Source organism: Poecilia formosa, unplaced genomic scaffold, assembly GCF_000485575.1.
Source record: "Poecilia formosa unplaced genomic scaffold, Poecilia_formosa-5.1.2 Scaffold1, whole genome shotgun sequence".
NCBI classification, from domain to species: Eukaryota; Metazoa; Chordata; class Actinopteri; order Cyprinodontiformes; family Poeciliidae; genus Poecilia; species Poecilia formosa.
The window spans coordinates 3,538,426-3,555,781 of record NW_006799940.1 but is presented as its reverse complement, the minus strand read 5'-3'; the positions used below and the strand labels follow the sequence as shown (position 1 = coordinate 3,555,781).

The 17,356-nt window shown below is 39.1% G+C and overlaps 1 protein-coding gene across 4 annotated transcripts; it reads left to right on the top strand.

Moving 5' to 3' along the window:
* Positions 1 to 329: 329 nt before the first annotated feature.
* mia3 (MIA SH3 domain ER export factor 3) lies at positions 330 to 17,082 on the top strand. 4 transcript variants are annotated; one of them, XM_016668630.1, is made up of 28 exons: positions 331 to 656; positions 2,040 to 2,173; positions 2,252 to 2,338; positions 2,435 to 4,547; positions 5,094 to 5,408; positions 5,595 to 5,722; positions 8,291 to 8,422; positions 8,615 to 8,636; positions 8,727 to 8,815; positions 8,897 to 8,974; positions 9,169 to 9,279; positions 9,380 to 9,451; positions 9,538 to 9,642; positions 9,725 to 9,847; positions 9,946 to 10,033; positions 10,154 to 10,209; positions 10,308 to 10,398; positions 10,504 to 10,642; positions 10,793 to 10,955; positions 11,060 to 11,095; positions 11,458 to 11,525; positions 11,749 to 11,834; positions 12,044 to 12,157; positions 13,353 to 13,415; positions 13,495 to 13,541; positions 13,646 to 13,714; positions 14,115 to 14,511; positions 15,354 to 17,082. In XM_016668630.1, exons 1-28 carry the CDS (start codon positions 479 to 481, stop codon positions 15,608 to 15,610), a joined length of 5,361 nt encoding a protein of 1,786 aa, XP_016524116.1. In that variant the 5' UTR covers positions 331 to 478; the 3' UTR covers positions 15,611 to 17,082. The 4 variants fall into 4 exon arrangements, with proteins under 4 accessions (XP_016524123.1, XP_016524116.1, XP_007545710.1 ...); XM_007545648.2 differs by having other exon boundaries at positions 5,595 to 5,725; XM_016668637.1 differs by lacking the exon at positions 12,044 to 12,157 and having other exon boundaries at positions 330 to 656; positions 5,595 to 5,725.
* The last annotated feature ends 274 nt before the right edge of the window (positions 17,083 to 17,356 follow it).

Here is a 17,356-nt window from a genome sequence, read left to right as displayed (position 1 = left end):
CATAAAAAATAAACTTGCATACAAACCATTAAAGTTTGTGATGTATCCAAAAAAAATTAAAGATTCAATGCTTTCCACTCTCTAAAGAGATAATCCAGGTGTTAGAAGGTATAATTCATGATGGCTGTTTTCTTTTTTGCACTTTCAAGCACCAGTATACAAATACCTCCCCCACAAAGATGAAGTTACTGGAATGATTCAAGATCTTTTCAAAGGAAATGAAACAGATTTGGTGAGGAGGATCCAAGAAATGCATCACATCTGAATGAGAGCGGGGGGAAAAACAAGAAGTTCCCGTTTTGAAACTTGTAGAGCAGCCTTCACTTCTCATGTGCTGACTCTTTTCTCCACCTGCACTGTTTTTCCTGGAGTCACCTGGGGCAGCCACACATCCATCCTCAGATCCTGGGAAAGCCCACCCTTGCCTACACGCAGCCGGATCTGATCTGCTGACGTGTCGGCTCCTGCTGCCCAGCCAATGCTCATGCTCCAGCGAGCGGAGGAGTCAAGAAGCCTGGAAAACAAAACTGCCAACATGGCAGCAAAACACTTTTACCGACAGGGTTTTTTACTACTTTTATTTAACTTTATTTCAACCGCAGCTTTGGAGAAGAGGTTCTCCGACTTTAAAAGATGCGCCGACAAGGAGTGCAGCAGTAAGTTTGCTGTCTTGGAGAAATTCAGGGATGCGTCCTGTCGCCTCCCCTTCATCCCGATACTACAGTTAGCCATAAACTGAACCTTATCTCTTCACTTGTTGCCAGTCGATATTTGCGACCTTGACTGCCTCTTGCGGTTATTCAGTTTAACTGTGACATACACCGCGAAAAGCGGATATGATAGACATTAAAAGTAGCTTAATAGGGACAGTTTGGGCGGACTCGGGTTGTTTTGGCTGCCTTCCTGGTGGCTTCGGCCTGCCTCGCTAACGTTAGCTCAAAAATACGTTAGCTCAAAAATTAGCCACCGGCCGGCTTGAGAAGCTCACGTTACTGCCATACTCGGTCCAAACAGCCGTTTGACTTCACTGTTAAGTTTATGCAGTTGCGTGTCGAAACATTAGAGTATAAATGAAATTTATATTTATTTTAAATAATTAAATATAAAGAGTTAAACGTATTAATATCAGTGTTTATTGCTGTTCATTTGGAAAATTCTGGCTTATAAACATACCAAGGTTAGAATATTATGTAACAACTGTTTAAAAAAGGATTTTTAATGCAGTGCATTAATGCAGTCCATTAATGCAAACACTTCTTATCCCACGGATTAGAAGTGTTTTGTCTGATCTAAAGAGAGAAAGGAACTGTTACACAGTAATCTAAAGTCTTTCTATTAGATGAAACAAATTTTGCATTTCATTTGGAAAGAAAGATCCTGGAGAATGAGTGGAAAGGCTCAGAGTCCAAGTTGTTTTGAAGTGTTGTGTGAAGTCTCCAAGTTCAGTGATGATGTTAGAAGCTGTGCCATCTACTGCTGCTGTTATTTCTGCTATGTTTTATCCAAAGTCGGCACAGCAGTTTATCTGGGAATTTTAATGCACTTCGTTATCCTCTGCTGATGAGCTTTACAGAGATCCTGATTTCTTTTTCCTGCAGGACTTTACAGGTGCCCACGCTACCAAAAGTACAATTCTCTACCAAGAAATTGCGGTGTTTGACTGGCCAGCAAATTCACTCTTGAGTTTATATGCGATTTTGTTCAGAGGAAAATTACACACTAGTTTGTTAAGCCACCAAATCAAAGGATTGGTAATCTTTTAATTTGTGGCTTATCACAACAGGAAACTATCTCGTCTCATAAAACATTAAATTTCACTTTTCCGGCTCATTTCTACTTTCAATTTTAAATGGGATGGCGGGGTTGATTAAATGTCTTGCCAGTTCATCACCATCTGGCTTTGCAGATTCATTCTTTACTTCATTAAGAATTGCAGTTTCCTAAATGGCACGCCTGTCAGTAGATGGACTGTTATTTGCAGTTTATGTCAGTTGAGTAACATATGCGTCCTTGAAATATGTATCATTTTTCTTTTCCAGTGCTTCTTTGCCGGGGAAAAGCTGTAAAAGATTTCTCAGGACCTGATTGTCGGTTCCTTTCATTTAAGAAATCTGAAACTATATATGTATACTATAAGTTGTCCGGAAAAAGGGCTGACCTATGGGCAGGAAGTGTGAGTATACTGTGTTTAATGTATGATCACTTTCTTGCTTAAATTATTCTAATACAGAAAACCATTTCTTCTCGAAAGGTCGGAAGCAACTTTGGATATTTCCCAAAGGACCTTCTAGATGTAAACCACCTTTATACAGAAAAAGAACTTGAAATTAAAGCAGAGGTATGTGAAGATATTGTGCATGTTAAATTACTGGATGAATATCTAATAATGCAAAGCATAGTATGTATTTTAATTTTCATTTATGCTTGTTCTTAGGAAACAGATTTTGTCTGTTTTGACACTGGATATGACAAGTTTGACTCTTACGACATAGACCTACTCTTAGGCCTGCCTGTCGAGGAGAATGATGGTGAGAATAATGGAACAACAGAAAAAGACACAGAGAGCATTGAGGAAGAAACTAAGCCATCAGTAGAGGAAGTGACTGAGATTGGGACACCCACTGAACAGGTTGATAAGTCAGAGGAGCTTCATGAAGACCAAAGTGCCTCTTTGCCTAAACTTGAAATAAACACTTCGACAGATTCATCTTCATTGAAAGACGAAGGGTCTAATACAGCCACTGTGCCTGTAACAGAGGACGAGGAAGTTCAGCAACAGAATGTGACAGAGTCTCCTGTGCAAATTATGCCAGAAAGTAGTGAAACCACAGATGAATCTGATGTGGAGTCTGCTCCGGTGACGGTTTCTGAAGGAGTGCAGATCCCACAGTTGAAACCCACCCTTGGAACGACTTTTGATGCTGTTGTCACAGAAGAAGAGATCACCACAAAAGTTACTCCGTATGAAGAGGAGGACAGCGAAGATCTACAAAACCATCCAGAAGAACGTAAAGAGGAGGTTCCACTGCTTTCCTTCTTGGAGGAACCCGCAGACACTCTGGAAATGGATTCTCCAAAAGAGCAAGAGAAACTTCCACCAGCACAAAAAGAAGAACCAAACGCCACAGAGGAGAAAAACTTGTGGACTTCACTTGGAGATGCAGTATTTTCAGTTGTCACGGGAGGAGAAACCACAGGAGAAGATGTGAGTTCAGACGAGGATGAGGACGAGGATGAGGACGAGGGTGAGACAGAGGAAGCTGCTGCAGAACCTGAGAAGAGTTTTGAGAAAACTGAGACGGAACCCCTTTTACCAGACAATCAAAAACATCCAGAAGACATGGAACCACCTCCTCCAGATCCCCATCAATCCAACTCTGTGGAGCAAGAAATTAACGAAACGAAAAACGATCCTGAGAAGCTTTCGTTTGATGGAAATGTAGGTGATCAAGAAGTGAGTGAACACAAGAATGAGATGGAACAGGAGGACGAAGCATCAGACTCCTCCAGTGAGCCAGAACCCCATGAAACAGAGGAGAGTAGTCCGTCAGAAGAGCCGGTATTAAAGGATGATCTTGTAAGCACTCCTGATGATGATAAATCAGTCGATGAAACACCTGAAGATGAGTTAGAGGATCCAGAAATTAGCAAAACAGATGATGACATACAGGAGAAGACTGTTGTGGAAGAACAACTTTTAGACGGTGTGTCAGATGAAAGCAGAACCACGTCCGAGCAGGAATTGGGTCTTGCTGAAAGTGAAAAAGTCCTGGACCAATCTTCTGAGCTGAAGCAATCTAATGAGTCCGATGTCACTGTTGACCAGCACTTAATAACCCATGAGAAACCAGATCAGATAGATGACAACATAGTGACAGATGTTGAAAGTAATACAAGCCCGACATTAGTATCTGTGGAAGAAGAAGAGATTCGTGAGCAACCACATACAGAGGAGGAAGAAGATGAAAAAGATGCAGGGACTGATGAAGAGATTAATGAAGAAAAAGAGGAGTTACTTGAGGATGAAAATGCACTTTTATCTGCTCAATCGGATGATGTTATCGATGAAAAACCCACGGAGGAAACAACTCAGTTAGCAGAGTCGGCTGAAGAGCCAGAATACAGCGAAAATATAATGAGGCTGTCCCTGCTTAGAGAGCACTTCACAGAGGAGAAAATGGAGCACATCCAAAAGCTTTTGGGACTCAAAAATCTCTTCAAAGTGGAAGCCATGTTTGCTGATCTGGACACAGAGTTAAAGGCTACTCGCTTGTCGCAGACAGATGCCACGCAAGATGTCGAAAGTACTCTCGAGAACATCCTGGAGGCTTCAGAGAACACTATCCTCGACGAGATTGAGAAGATGCTCGACAGCCGGGAAAAAAAACAAGACGAGGAGCACCAGGCGGACACGAGTAGTTTGGATGAGGAAACTGAAATGCTTGATGACTTTCAGGAACTTGCTTTTAGCCTACGCCAAAAGTACTCAACAACCAGTGATAGTGCACCTTTAGCAACACCAGTAACACCACTAGAGAGCACACATGGTAGGTTTGATTTTTAGCTTTTTTAATCTGTTGTTGCAACGTAATCTTCTCTGTAGTTAATAAAGTCAGATGGGAGATTGTAATCTCCCATCTGACTGAGTCATCTTTCTAAAACCATTGAGACCAATATCCTGTTCTATCTGGAATTAATTTTCACACAGCTAAAAGCAATTGTGGTCTACAGCGGGCAGCCGGATATTTCAAATAACTCATCCAACTAGAATGCCACTTTACTGCCAACATGGTGTTTCTTCTTTTATTGGGTGCGCAGTTCACCTCAGGAATGGAAAAACTAGTATTTTTTATTTTTTTTATGTGCTGGAATCAGAACTGTTATAAGACTTTGAACCACTGAGGCCCAAAGAAAAAAACAGCACCTGCAGTGATGTTTTTCCTTTTATTACCAAACCAAACTGAAAAACTATCAGATTTAAGTCAATAATGTACTCAAATTTACATAAATAAATGCCTAAATGATTGCTGGAACATCAGTTGTCAGTAGCGAAGACAAATCTGAAAGAACGTTTGTCCATTTCTGCTCCACAGACCAACCTCCCTCCAATGTTGCAGAAGAGACGCCTCCCATTGTTGAAGAAAAGTCTGACAATGTGCCAGAAACTGATGAAGAATATAATCTGACAGTAGCAGGAGATCTGGAAGAGGAGTCGACTAAGAATAAAGAGGAGCAGGTGGTTTGGAATGAGGAAAACATGATCCCGGAGAAGGATGCTGAAGACTCTGATAAAAACAAAGACCAGTCAAGCCTCACTGTGTCGGACGAAGAGGAAACGGTCACTCCACCCACCCCTGACTATAAGTTGGATGTGGATGTTGAGGCTGAAGTTGAACATCATCCCTCAGGTTAGTAGTCTCGTGTATTCTCTTGGAATAATAAACTCAGTATGTGATATTAAGGCTCGATAGTAATTTTATTATAGCCATAAACTTGGAGTCAAATTTGACCAAACTTCTAAGTGATCTAATAGATGTACCTAATCAGTTCATGAAACAGATAACCTGATGCAACTTAATATTAACTTCTGTCAGGATCCGTGGACTCTATGGAGACGGTGACAGAAAAGCCTGAGGAAGAATTGGGATTGTTTACAACTGGAACTGTTTACATGTGCTGCATCTTCTCAGTAATCAAGAATAAAACTGTGGAGTGGACCACTGAGGTAAGTTCATATATGTTGCTAGTGTCACATATTATATTTAAGCTACATCTGTAAGGTTTCTTGGGATTCCTGAATACATTTGGAGCTGATCTGGAAAGCTAAAAACAATCTATTTGGAGTTCTAACTCAAACTCTGAAACTTAAACTGAAATGCATTTCTATTTCAGTATTCTAGAGAAAACAACTTTTATAAGAAGGGAAATACTGTTTTGTAAAATTAGGGCAACTGAATGAGCCCTTTTCATGAACATAGTAAATAAACATAAGTAGATGGCTATTAAAAATATAAAGTACGCAGTTTAAAGCTAAAAACAACATTGTACCTTTGGTGCAATTCTGTTGTAGATGTCCTAAGCAGATCTTGCAGAAAAACACAAGAACTATTAAACCATTTTTTTCTTTATTGCGTTTATTATTAAAAACTTTTCTTACACAGCTCAACAAAGAATTAACTTATTAGAAATGTTAAAGTAATTACCATCTATCTTTGAATTTTATCGAAACAAAATCAGTTAAATACTTTGAATGAAAATAATCTAAAGCTGTTGTCTAGTCATTATGGTGTTTAGTTCAGAAGTTGTCATATTTCCAAAAGATTCTACTTGCATTTAATAGTTATTATGGAAACTGTAGTTTGTATATGTTCCCTCAAAGCATTACATTCCAAACTTTTGCCACAGATTTAACTTTTTTATAGAACCGTGTTGTTGTAATCTTCAGTTCATGCAGAAAACGTATCAAAGTTTTGAACTCCGATTTCCCCTGAACGCCGCACGGCCCTCCCCCTCTTGTGTCGCGGTGTAGGCTGAAGTTCAACACAGCCGATGCTGAGCTGGCTCTCAGAGCAGCACTGACGGGCCTTGTTTTGGAATACAGTCCTCATTATATACCGCTGTGTTGTAGACTCCCTTCTGTCGGATTATTTTAGCTCATTTATTACGTTTTTTGTTAAACTCTTAGCCGTGTTCGGGCTCCCAGCTAAGCTAACCACTGTATTGTTTTTAAATACCTGAATGACAGCTGATACACACCGTTAGCAGGCTGTTGTTGCGGGCTTGTTACTCGCCTGTCTACCTTTTTAGGATCTTCAATATTTTTTTTAGGCTTTATCATATTTTTTTTCCGGGCGAACTGAGCTTGAAAGCTAAGGGCTATCTTTTAAACAGATTACTTCAGCTGTAGCTAACAAGCTAGCCGGTGTATGTCAAACAGTGTTTGGCTAGTTCCCGTTTTGTTTCGACATGGCCATGGAGGGTGATACAATACCGAGACCACCTGTAACGGAACAAGATCATATATACGTGTTACTACTAAAGGAGCTGCAACATGTAAGTGACTGTGTTGAATTGACCACAGATAGAAGGTAATTAAAATGCTCTTCTAGCTCGCTGCTAATTGAGGAGGTGGATGTTATCTGCAGATGAATTTACTCATCGAGCTTGACCTCAATTTTAGACGTTGTTTATCTTGGCTCTGATCATGTTTCATCTGGATTAGTTCCCTCTGAGGGTAATTCAGCTTCCTATTAGAACAATTTCAACATTAAACGAATGCTTTTAGATAAAGCCGGCTGAATACAGGATGTTGAACCTCACAGGAAACGAGTTGCAAAGTAACTAAGTCTAATTGTTTTTTGTTTAATTTAATCTCTGCACAAAATGATTTGAGAAATACTTTAATAATGTTTTTACTTTTGTTATTGCTGCTGCACAAAATATTAAACATGCAATTGCAATGTTTAGTTTTGTTTAAGGTTCAGCGTCTCGTTCATTTAAATCTGTAATAGATTTGGACATTTAAGGCAGTGAAGCTTTATCCAATTAGCCAAATATTGATTCTTAATAGTCTGATAATGCCATAAGACTGGCTTGTGAATGTAGTGGACACCTACCTCTAATGAACTCCTGTTTGTTGATCAAAGTTCAGCTAATAAATACAATCTTAGTATAACATTACCTGTAAACATTTCATAAAGATGTTCTGTATGTTAACTTGTTTTTCTAAGCTTTGGGTCAGTCCTCTTGTTTACTAAATGGTGCCTCCATTACCTTCTCATTACCATTTCGTCCCACGTTTTTCCTGTAAACAAACAATTTCGTTCTCATGTACTTGAACTATTTTACATCAGTTTTTCATTTTCTAGAAATTAAGATCATTAAATCTTCTCAAATCCCACATGTAGTTCTATTTCATTTGATTTTATTCTCTAAGAGCTTTGTACAATACCCCTTTTCTGTTAGGCTTGGCTTGGATTTTTGCTGTGGAAATTTGAGTCTTAAAATCAGTTTAAGACTAAATTGATATTGTGCTAGCATATTTTTATTGGCATCTCATACAATTCCTTACAGTAGGCTGAGCAAAAGTACTTCAGATATTCAGTTGTCAAAGTGAGTCTGAAGCATCACACACCAGATGGGGCAGAAAAAGTGAGACAATGCGTTTTCCTATTACGATTCAAATGCAACGCATTATCTGTTTTCCTTCTTACACAGCTTTGTTTTTCTTTCCTAAATCATCCTTTTCCAAGCTTAATTTTCGCCTTTCTGTCTTGTTTTTGTGCTTCAGATGATGTATTTGCTGCCAGAGGAGTGGAAGCCAGGGGAAACGATGTTTGGCTGTCCTTGGCAAGCTGTCGTCGTTACAGCTTTGATTGGAGTGCTTACCTTCACCATCTTCTTCTGGAGGACAGTATTGGCAGTAAGTGATTGAATATGTTTTTCTCTTATGTCTGCTTAATTTAATAACAGCAAAAATATGACTTACATGTGCATGGTAAAATATTCATAATACAAAAACAGGATCTTCTTACCCAGTTTATGGTAATGTATGCTTTAGTGCTCACATAGTAATTAATAAGACTTTTGATGTTTATATTCACATTTCTTTTAGGTGAAGAAGAGTAAATACCTTGGTAAGTCTGGGTTGTTATCTCTTTTTTTTGTCCCACAATTCATTTGTTTAAACGTTACTGATTTTATACTTTTACTATGTGGAAAACAAGTGGATGAGAAAAAGCTCAAGGATAAAATCCAAACACTCATTAAAGATAAGAGTGATGCTCTTGCCAAGATTTCTGAACTCCAAAAGCAGGTGAGCTGCATCATATTTATCATGTGGTATCATAAAACTACTTGGAAGAATTGTATTAATTATAATTTCTCATTTTTAAAGACTGAACAACTGAAAGAAAATCAGAAACAGTCAAAGGCAACTGTGAGCTGCACTATGAAAAGGATGCAAGCGTTGGAGGTAAGGGAAATTGGGTCTAATTTTTGCCTTTAAGATTGGGGCGAGATTAGTTTATTTTAGGAGTCAGGTTTTTTTTCTTTGCTTTTTAGAAACTGGCTCATTTGATAAAACAAAGTAACTTTTGCACAGATTGTTACAGCTGTAAAAAATAAAATTTCTTAGGTCATCCAACTTTCTCTTGTTGCCTTTTGCAGAGCAAAGTTGTCGAAGCCGACAAGATGAACGAACAGATGGCAGAAGAGAAGAACAAATACTTGAAGCTACTAGAGGAAGAGCGAGCCATCTCTCTCCAGAATGACAGCAGGGTAGCTTATCCTTCTTTTTCATCTTATTAATTAATTAAAACAACAAATTTGTGCCGTTCACAAATAGAAAACGATGCAATGTGTTTTTTTTATACGACAGCTAGAAAAATTAGAGAAGGCAAATGAAAAGTTGCAGGTCAGCCGGAAAAAGATCCAGGAAGCTCTAGCTAAGGTACGATGCTTACATCATACTTTTTTACATCTGAAGAGTTTCTTACTTCAAACATGTTTTAAACCCATGTATTTGTTCTGTCATAGACGACTATTCTTTTGGATGAAGCCAAGATTCGAGAAGATGCACGAAATGCGCAACACAAATGTTTCCAGAAAGAGTTTGCAGCTTTAAAGGAAGAGAATAAAACGGTGAGACATGTTGAACACACTTCAAATCAGTTTGTAGCGCAGATTTTTCTGAGCTCTCCCCTGACGCTTCTCATCCCTGCAGCTTAAAACGACCATTAAGGGTTGGGAGGAAAAACATAAGGAGCTGAATGAGAAGATAAAAGTTTATCAAAAGTCCCATAAAGAACTGGAGGATTCTGTGGTGCTCAAAGATCACAATGTGGAGGTTTGTCTGCTGACCCAAAATCTTTCTGTACATTTACAAATAATATTAATATTAATTTTAAAAAAAACTAACCACAAGCAAAAATAATTTTCCCTTAGGTTCTGTCTGAACTTCTGGCAGACCTAGATGCTTGCGATTTGCAGAAAGGTGAAACCAGTGTTTTGGCAAATGGTGAAGTTGCACCTGGTAAGCTTGTCACTTAAAAAAAAAAGGTTTAAAAGTTTTTAACTGAAATTCTTCAGATATATTTCAGTTTCTACTTGTATTACATACTAATTATGTTTTGTTTTTTTTCCATGTCATCAGCTGATAAGAAAATGGCCATAAAAAACAGAATCAAGCAAATGATGGATGTTACCAGGGTAAGATTTAAGATCCAACTCTTTCACATGTCATTGTAGCTTTAGCAGACATTTTGCTTTAAGGATTGAGCATTTTTAATGTCTTCTTTCCCTGAAAGGTCCAGACAACTCTCACAGTTATCGAAGAAGAGCGCGACCGCTTCATGGCAAAACTCCTCAATGAAGAAAAATCTAGAAAGGAACTTGAGGGTCTGTCCTAAAATAAGTTCTCTAAAGTGTCAATTTGTGTTACAATTGTTGGCATAACAGCATAAATGCTTCACATTGAATAATGCAGCTTTGTTTTGCAAACAGAAAAACACCAGGAGCTGGAACATTCAATCGGAGCCCTCAAAAGTGAGAAGAGTCAGATTGAGAACCAGTACAAGATCCTGCAGCAGAAAAATGAAATCATGGTTGAAATGTATCAGCAGAAGGAAAATGCCTTGCAGCAGTAAGTAAAACCTGCAGCAGTCATCTGTCCGGTTATTAAACCAAGCTGCCCGGAATATGTGAATATGTTGGTTTCTTCTTTGGAAACTATGGTTTGACATGTGGAGCAGTTACTATTTGCTGATGGGATCGTGAATCTGTTGCTGCACAGGAGGTTGACAAAGGAGGAGCTGGAGCGGCGCAGCAAAGAAAATCTGCTGTCTGAGGTGGGAGGAAAAGCTGTGGAAGCCGAGGAGCAGGTGAAACTTTTAAGGCAGCGCATTAATGAGATGGAGGAGCAGATGAAGAAGACAGAGGAGGTCTATAAAGAGCAGGTAGAGTTGTTAACATGTAATGAAAGTAATGCGTATTTAAAAAAAAAAAAAGCCATAACATGGTTATTAATAAACCATGTTTTATTTTGTTGTATCGTTTTTAGATAAAAGAGCAGGAAAACAAAACTCATTCCAACTGGGTAAGTTACAGAGAATTCACATACTTAGAGAAATTAGAAAAAACTAGAAATGTTTTCATATCACTTAAACTTTCACATTTTGTCAGCTTACAACTAAAGATTTTAGAGATTTTTAGTTGCATTGGTTTATTGTTAAATCCTCACCCTGTTTTAATTCTGTGGTTTTGTGAAGGATTGTATTTATTGACCATGTTTTAAACAATCAGCTGTGCAAGTCCACGCCTCACATTGGAAGACTGTGTTACACCAGAAAATATGTAAAAATGTGTTAAAACTTTTGCCATGCATTCTAGATTGTTAGTGTTTGTAAAAAGCGATTTATTGTGATTTGACTCCACAGTAATTCTCAGTGTTGTCTGCAGGTGAATGCTCGCAATGCTGAGCGAGCTCTAAGTCAAGAAAAGGTAGAATCCTCAAAGCTGCGTGAAAAGTGAGTATTGAATGAATTGAATTCAGTTATTGGGAATAATCAGAATTTGATCTGGCTTGTAGCCAGAAAGCTGGACAAAGCAATGAGTGAGGAGTTGTTAAAATTATCAAGTTATTTTGGTTTAGCACACTTTTTTTCTTCTTCTTCCATAAGATAAATTAGTTTGAAACAATTATGTTAATCCAACCTGCAGTTGATGATGATTTCTAATCTAATTTGACAGATTGGCCATACTTACATCGCAGCTTAATGAGCGCCGCGCGCCGCTGTTCAGGCCGAACTCCGGTCAGCCTCCAGGTCCTCGTCAAGGTACATCCCGCCTTTCTGTTGTTTATTCTCCACAACACTTTTATTCCACAGAAACAAAACGAGAGGATGCCATTTCCTGTTGTTCTTTTTTTTTTGTCTAAATAAGTGGACTCCATCTTGTCTGGGAGATCCTGGAATATCAACACTTATTGAGGTGTATTGTCAGCAGTTTCTCTTCTTTCAGTAAGCTGATGGTTTGGTCATAACAGGTGATTCATATGGACCCTCCCCTGTGAGTGGGGGTGCTCCGTCCCCTCCTATAATGATCGAGGGTCCCAGGCGCCCTCCTTCTGCCCCCGTAGGGCGAAGAATTGACCCGTATGGTGAGTCCAAGTGGATCTCTTCACCTACTTTAATTTGCACCAAAGCTGGACTTCATCTCTTCACAACGCCTTAAACCTCTTTCCCTTTTCACACTTTACTTTTTCCTTTTCAGCTTTCACCTCGATACTTTACTTTCCTTCTTGTTTGCGTTGCATCCTGCACTTATTTCCTTCCTGGTGCCTGCCTTTTATTTTTATTCATTTTGGCTAAACCATCAGAAAATTTCCCTGTTACAAAGTGTTTTTTATGAGTGTGTTGCAGTTGATTTGATTGCATCTTTGTAGCTCTCTCATTATCAGCAGGGGACACGAGAAGATTATCCCTCTGTGTTAAATCTTTAGACTTTTTTCTTTAAAATGAAGGTAACAGGGTTCCTATCTTGTGTGATGAAGCCTGAAATTTAAGGATTTTCAAGGTTTAGATAAGTATGGTGACAAAGATTTGAAAAATGTTAGTTTTTCCAAACTGTTTTCTATAGTCTTAAATGTTTTTATCCATCTCTTTATTTCTCCTTCCTCTTTGCAGAATGTCCATCCATTTACTTATCTATTCATATATCAGTCCCTCTAGGATGTTACAATGTTTCTTATTTTTTTGCATCCTAAATTTACTGATTTTGCAGCACTTTTTACAAAATGTTGCGGTTTTGACTTTTTCGTCTTTTAATTGTGACAAAGATTTCTTTTAAAAATGTGGAAAGCAACAGTGAGTTCAGAAATTAAAGAGGATTGGGTTTATTCCTGCCATTAACTAACTAGCAAGGGATGTGAAATTGCTAACAATATTCGTATTCTTGTTAACAAGCTTAATAGGATGTACTGGCATTGGTCAAAATATCAGTGAGTTACAGCGATTGGTCAGAAATACAGAAAATGTTAAGATGATTGGTCAGATTTGCGACCGATGAGTGATTTTTGTTTTAATAGTTCCGACTTCCTGGAGGGAAAAACATATCCAACCATCAATTTGTAAATACGTAAATCCATCCCACCATCAATCTTTTTCTCCATTCATCAGTTTGTTCATCCATCTGGAAATTCAAGTCTGGAAAAATGTTACATTTTGGCACAAATGTGTCGCAGTTGTTGATCCTAACCTCCTTTCTTTTTTCCATGTTGTGAAACTTGCTGGTTACATGGCAGGTGCTTCACCTTCTTTATTCATTCTCTCTTTGTTTTGTTTTCCTCCATTCAGGCCCTCGACCTCCATCTGATCCACACGGCATCTACTCTGAAAGCAAACACGTCCCAGGCATGGGTGTGTGTTCTGAAAGCTTTAACGTCACATCGTTTATGTTTGCTTTAAATCTGTTGAGACTCGGTTGTTCATCTTTCAGACATGATGGGCCCAAGAAGCTCCTCTCCCGCCAACCCAGACGGATCTGTAAGTCATTTGTTATTCAGATGTAACAACTACATTTCTTCTCCGTTTGCACATAAAAGGCTCCTAAAGAAGTTTCAGCTGTGAATGTCCTTGTTCCAAAACAGACTGAAGTGATAGATCCACAGATAAAAACAGAAAGTCAGGCTGTGGCTTCCACAGAGAGTCCAGAGCCAGTGAGTATAAAGGTTCAGTCCAGGTGTTTGGTGTGAAGGTGAATGCAAGCACGCCAACTCCTCCTCCTCCTCCTCTCTAACACTGGGTTTAGGAACGGGAGGAGAATAAAGGAATTGGTTTTCTTTTTGGGTCATTCAAAGATTTCCTTTTTCTAAGTTTGTGGTTTCACTCATGGATGATGCACCAAATTGCTCTCGATGTTTCAAAGGGTTTCTGATTGATCCAGATGATGGTTTGTGGTAACTGGTCATGTGATTGAGCAACAGCTGACTGCACCTCTTGTTCGTGGATATAACTGTGGATCTCTTTTCTGCACGACTAACGTTTTACTCTGTCTGATCTCGCTGGAAGTTTCTCACTGCACACATTAGATGTCGTTTTTCCTCCCGTCGTTTACAGGGACCTGGATCCTTCATGGCCTCTCCAATCAGAGACTCGCCCGGATCGATGGTCCAAAGGCCTCCTCCAGGCCCGGGATCACATGACCCTTTTCTCCCTCCTGGACCCAACGTCCGTCTCCCTCCACCCGGGCCTTACGGGCATCCCAGACCAGGCCCGTACCCACTCCCACCAGGCCCTCTTCCTCCAAACGTCCCCCCACTCCACGGCCCTCCTCTGCCGGCCAACGGACACCCAGGTATGCCCCTGCCTGGACCCATGGGCGGGGAGTTTGGCCCTCGACCTGCCAACGGACACTTATTCCAACCCAGACTGGGCCCTGATCCAAGAGGCCCGCCACCACCACACTTCCGTCCCCCTCCACCGCATAATTTTGGACCGATGCCTCCACTGCTCGGTAGGTTTACACATTACTTCATCTTTTAGCACTTAGCTTTTTTTCTAAAGGGGGTGGAAACAACGGACGGCACATACTAGGAATGCTAACAATTTATTGATTAATGGTACCATTAGATTAAAATTTGTTTCAATCAAAATTAACATTTTGCAGGTTTTTATATTTCTAAAAACAACCCAAGCACTTAAAAAAAGCCACCTGGTCAGTTTTTGGTGTCTGAAAAATGAGCCGTTTCACTGATTAAGTCACAATCCACATGCACTGTGCCGTTACTTAGCAACCCCAGCTGAGCGTAGCCCGTCACCTAGAAGCCCACGCGAAGATCCAGGACATTTTGTCAGTTTGCTTTACCGCTGTATGCGTTCTACAGTGGCTGCTGGAAAAGACAGAAACCACTTGTTGATTGTGCAGAAGGCTCTACTCATGCTTTTCAAAGATGTACGGTTTTATAACTGCGTATCTGGCAATCGTCCCATCTGGAAAGCCAGATCAGGTTAAATGCAAACGAGAAACTGTGGGAAGATCTCCTTCCAGTCTGACTGAGCATCTCAACTTTTGTAAACAAGGAAAAAAAAAATGTCTGTAGCTGGTTGAAGCAGATTCTTCCATAAAACCTCCACCCCATTTTTCAGATTTTATTTGCAAAACCGTTTAAAAATTTAATTGAACAAGGTATTGAGTTTTTTAACATGTTTCTTTATGCTGTAGTTATACAACTATGGTAATTGAGTGAGTTACTGACACTCTGAAGTATAAAAAATATAACGTTTTTTTCATGTCTCTCATTTCTCTGCTGTTCCTCTTTTTTATTTTTTTTTTCCTCCCTCGTTCTGTCCATACAGGTGTTCGTGGACCTTTGGGGCCCCGTCCACTCACCCCTCATGACATGCGCTTCCCAGGACCCAGAGACCACATCAGCCCGCCCATGGACCTGCCGCCGGGCGTGCCGCCACCTGGACGCCCGCCCCTTCCTGCACATCCTGGTCAGGGGCCGCCCGGTAACCTCCAGAACTCAGCGGGCCCCCAGAGCGGCCCCGCCCCAGACACGCACCAGAAGCAGGAGGCTCCTCAGGATTCAGTCAGACCTGGAATGGTCTAGCCTTAAAACGCTAAGGAACGGAGCTGAACGCAGCTTCACTGTAGTAACATGATAACAAATCAAGTCCAAACATTAGGTCATGATGGCTTTCAGTTTTCTGTCATACAAAATTGCAATGATGTTTATTAAAATATAAGGTCTTTAAAAAAAACATAATCAGAAATTATGCGTCTGAAATTTATGAGTTAAGAACTTTTCTTTGCAGGTTATTGTGCAAGACAAGTTGTGTTGATCTTTTTAAAAATAAGTGATTTAGAGGGACATATTTTTTAATGTTTCCTGTGGAAATTATTAAAAAAAAAAAAAGCAAGAGACATGAGGTTTTAGTTATAACATTTCAGGAATCCCTTTTTCTTCCCCAAACATGTCGATTCATTGCAAACCGTATAAAGGAAATGTGTAAATCGATGGCCAGATGTATAACTTATTTTACTATGTTGGCTAGAACTTTTAATAATAAAGAATGGAAACTCTGTCCGTGTTGTCAATCAGTGAAGTAAATACACTTTTCTGGGTTCAAGAGGACTTTGATCGCAAAATACATTTTCAAAGAACTGCAATTACAAACTGCCTCGGTTATAGTTTATTATAAATCAAAAATAATTGTAAATGTTTGAACAAAAAAATTGCAAACAGTTCCCGATGCACGTTTACAGTTAATCCATCAGTTAGTCTTACAGTTTGTTTGTCCTCGTTTTAGTGATGTTACAAAAATAAAGTTTACAAACAGATTTTAACCACGTACATGTGACAGAAAGTGAAGTTAAATAGCATTACAAAGTAATGGATTATGTTTGAACAATTCTGTTCTTCATCCACGTGAAGAGATGCATCTTATCACAGCTTCATTTAACCTTCATTGTTTAAGTAAAACTGCACAAACAAAACCACTGGATTAAAAAAAACATCTCAATACTTTTTCTGCTTTACAATGTTTTAAGCATTTGATTTCTCAGACGTAGAACTGAGCTGAATCCATCTTGAAGCTTTAATGCCGAATTAAGAAAATTTCTCATTTACATACCTCTTTTCACGTTTCGCTTTGCAAATTAACTAAAAAAAAATATCGCATTGTATGTTTAAAATATATTAAACCACAACAATCTGAACAAATAGTTTGGGTTTGTTGTTCAAAACAAGATATTTTTTTAGGATTCAGAGACAACGTTTGGTATTTCTGTGAGGCAGATTTCAATGTTTTAAACACCTTAGAACTTAAACATAAATGAACTGTAGAATCTGAAGAACTGGAGCACAATTAGTGGATCCTGTTTCCGAATTACTTCCAGTAAAAACGTGAGAGAAAGTATTTGCCCCCTGAGTAGATACTGAACTTTTTTTTTTCTAATTTTTCATTTATTAATGGGAGAAAACTTTCCAAAGCAGAAAATCCCCCCAGTTGTGACTGTGACCAGTTATTTTGATTACATTTTACTGACCGCACCCAAACCTGACACCCATAAAAAAAAAACCTTAACAGAACCAAACAACATGAAGTAGGCTAAAAGTTTTCAAATGACAAATAACATCCTGAACTAAATAAACTCCAGGACAGATGTGAAACAAAGTCCTTTACATCTGTCCGATAACGGTTAATAATTTCAAACTCTTTGGGCCACAGTGATATTTGCTCGTTACCAAATATCTCTAACCCTTGGTTAGTTAATTTGGAAATATGTTGTTCCTTTCATAAAATAAAAGGCCCCTTTACAAAAAAAATTTTTTTTTTCTGTTCATCTTTGCTTG

Coding starts and splice junctions, on each gene's coding strand:
- mia3 (XM_007545648.2), top strand. CDS start 479: ATGCTCATGCTCCAGCGAGCGGAGGAGTCAAGAAGCCTGGAAAACAAA. Junction 8,423..8,614: donor TCTGGAGGACAGTATTGGCA/GTAAGTGATTGA, acceptor CATTTCTTTTAG/GTGAAGAAGAGTAAATACCT. Junction 10,399..10,503: donor ATCTAGAAAGGAACTTGAGG/GTCTGTCCTAAA, acceptor TTTTGCAAACAG/AAAAACACCAGGAGCTGGAA.